This window comes from Triticum dicoccoides, chromosome 2B (assembly GCF_002162155.2).
Source record: "Triticum dicoccoides isolate Atlit2015 ecotype Zavitan chromosome 2B, WEW_v2.0, whole genome shotgun sequence".
NCBI classification, from domain to species: domain Eukaryota; kingdom Viridiplantae; phylum Streptophyta; class Magnoliopsida; order Poales; family Poaceae; genus Triticum; species Triticum dicoccoides.
In genome coordinates, this window is record NC_041383.1 from 91395278 (window position 1) to 91396932 (window position 1655).

The 1655-nt window shown below is 52.1% G+C and overlaps 1 protein-coding gene across 1 annotated transcript in view; it reads right to left on the minus strand.

The window, feature by feature from the left end:
- The window catches only part of LOC119360555, a 10828-nt gene that overhangs the window by 2591 nt on the left and 6582 nt on the right, over nt 1–1655 (minus strand). Inside the window, exon 3 of the mRNA XM_037626144.1 lies at nt 317–1580. Coding sequence (XP_037482041.1) covers nt 317–1580 — 1264 coding nt within the window. The remainder of the gene's footprint in view (nt 1–316; nt 1581–1655) is intronic.

Sequence of the window (1655 nt, forward strand, 5' to 3'; positions counted from 1 at the left end):
ACACACACTAACAAGGCATGGTTTTCACTTGAATTTGGACCCTGCTTGTTTTTATCACTAGAGTAGGCACGGTTTTCAATCTCATTTTCAGTTTGATTTCATTGAATTTTTTTAAAAATTCATTAATTGCGCGGCAGATATTAAAGTAATTGCCTTTTAGTCAAAATATTTCAGCATTATGGCAGTAAACATAAATTTGAATAATTTTTTGAAATGTCGGTCTTCTGAGTAAAATGAAAATCAAAATCACTGAATCATTTCAGCTATGGCCAAAATATTTCCGACACTTAAATTCAAACAGTGGAGTAGGGCGAACCTTTTTGCGCTTTCCCAGCATCGTCAACACCTTTGTCACCTTTGGCAACGCCTGTAGCTGCTTCTGCTTTACCTGGAATTAGGCCGCCGGCGTCTTCTTCCTTGAGGTCCCTCACCCACACCCCATGTTCATCCACGGTACACACTGGTATGTTCATCCGCTTCTTAATGGGAATCAGCTTTTCTTTCTCTGGCCTCTCCTGCTTCTCCTTTACCCCAACCTTACCTTTGGTTTGAGCCTTCATCACTTTAGAATCTTTATCGACAACCTCCACACACTTAATGGTGTTCCTATTCAACTTAGGGAGCAGGTCAGTCGTCCAATTCAGCTCGAACTCTTTGAGGTACCTGAGGCGCAGGGTCTCGATGACGTTGTCTCCGGGGATGTCGAGCTCCTTCACCTCCCCGCCTCTCACGTAGAGCTTCCTGAGTTTCTTGTTGCCGTTGAGCCACGTCGCCAACGGCAGAGTGCCCTCGGGGTAGCACCGGACGTCCAGCTTCTCGAGCTCCCGCGGTAGCCGGAGGCAGGTCCACGTATCAAGGAGATCTTGCAGCTGCCTTTGAATTTTCGGGCTACTATCCAGCAATATGCTCGGCCTCTCGCCCCACGTCACCGTGAGCGACAGGAGCCCGGCGAGCTTCGCGAGCTGCTTCATCTCGTCCTGCTCGACGTTGGCGTCGGTGGTGACGTTGACGCTGAGCTTCCACAGCTTCTTCAGCTTGGCGAGGTGCTGCAGCCTGCACGCGTCGCGCCGCCGCTTGCCGACGCCGAACACGAAGCCCTTGAACACGCGCAGCTCCGGCAGGGCGGCGACCCCCCGCCCGATGTGCTCCAGCATGTAGCACTCGGTGAGGTCCAGGTGGGTCAGCCCCGTGAGCTTCTTCACGGTGGACGACGGCAGCTTGACCAGGTTCTGGCACCCGCGCACGTCTAAGATGGCCAGCTTCCGGAGCCTCCGGACCTCACTTGGGAGCTCGGTCAGCCGGGACAACCCGCGCACGCTCAGGTACCGGAGGTTCTTGAGCTTGCCGATGGCGCTCAGCGACTCCAGAGTTTCCACCTCCATGTACGTCTCGTCGTCGGTGTTCCCCCACCGGCCGAGCTGCAGCACCTCTAGGCGGTCGGCGAGCTTGGTGAGCAAGGGCTCCGGGAGTCGGTACACGTGCGCGTCAATGTTGAGGATGACTTTCTTCCTTTCAAACTCGATGAGGAGTATCGCAGTCTCCAACATTTCATCATCCCGTTTGGTCTTATCTTGTTGATCCTATTTAAAATCATGTAAGAATTAGATTGGACAAATGTCAAGAGAAATGCTACATCTATGGAAAAAAAATTAGAG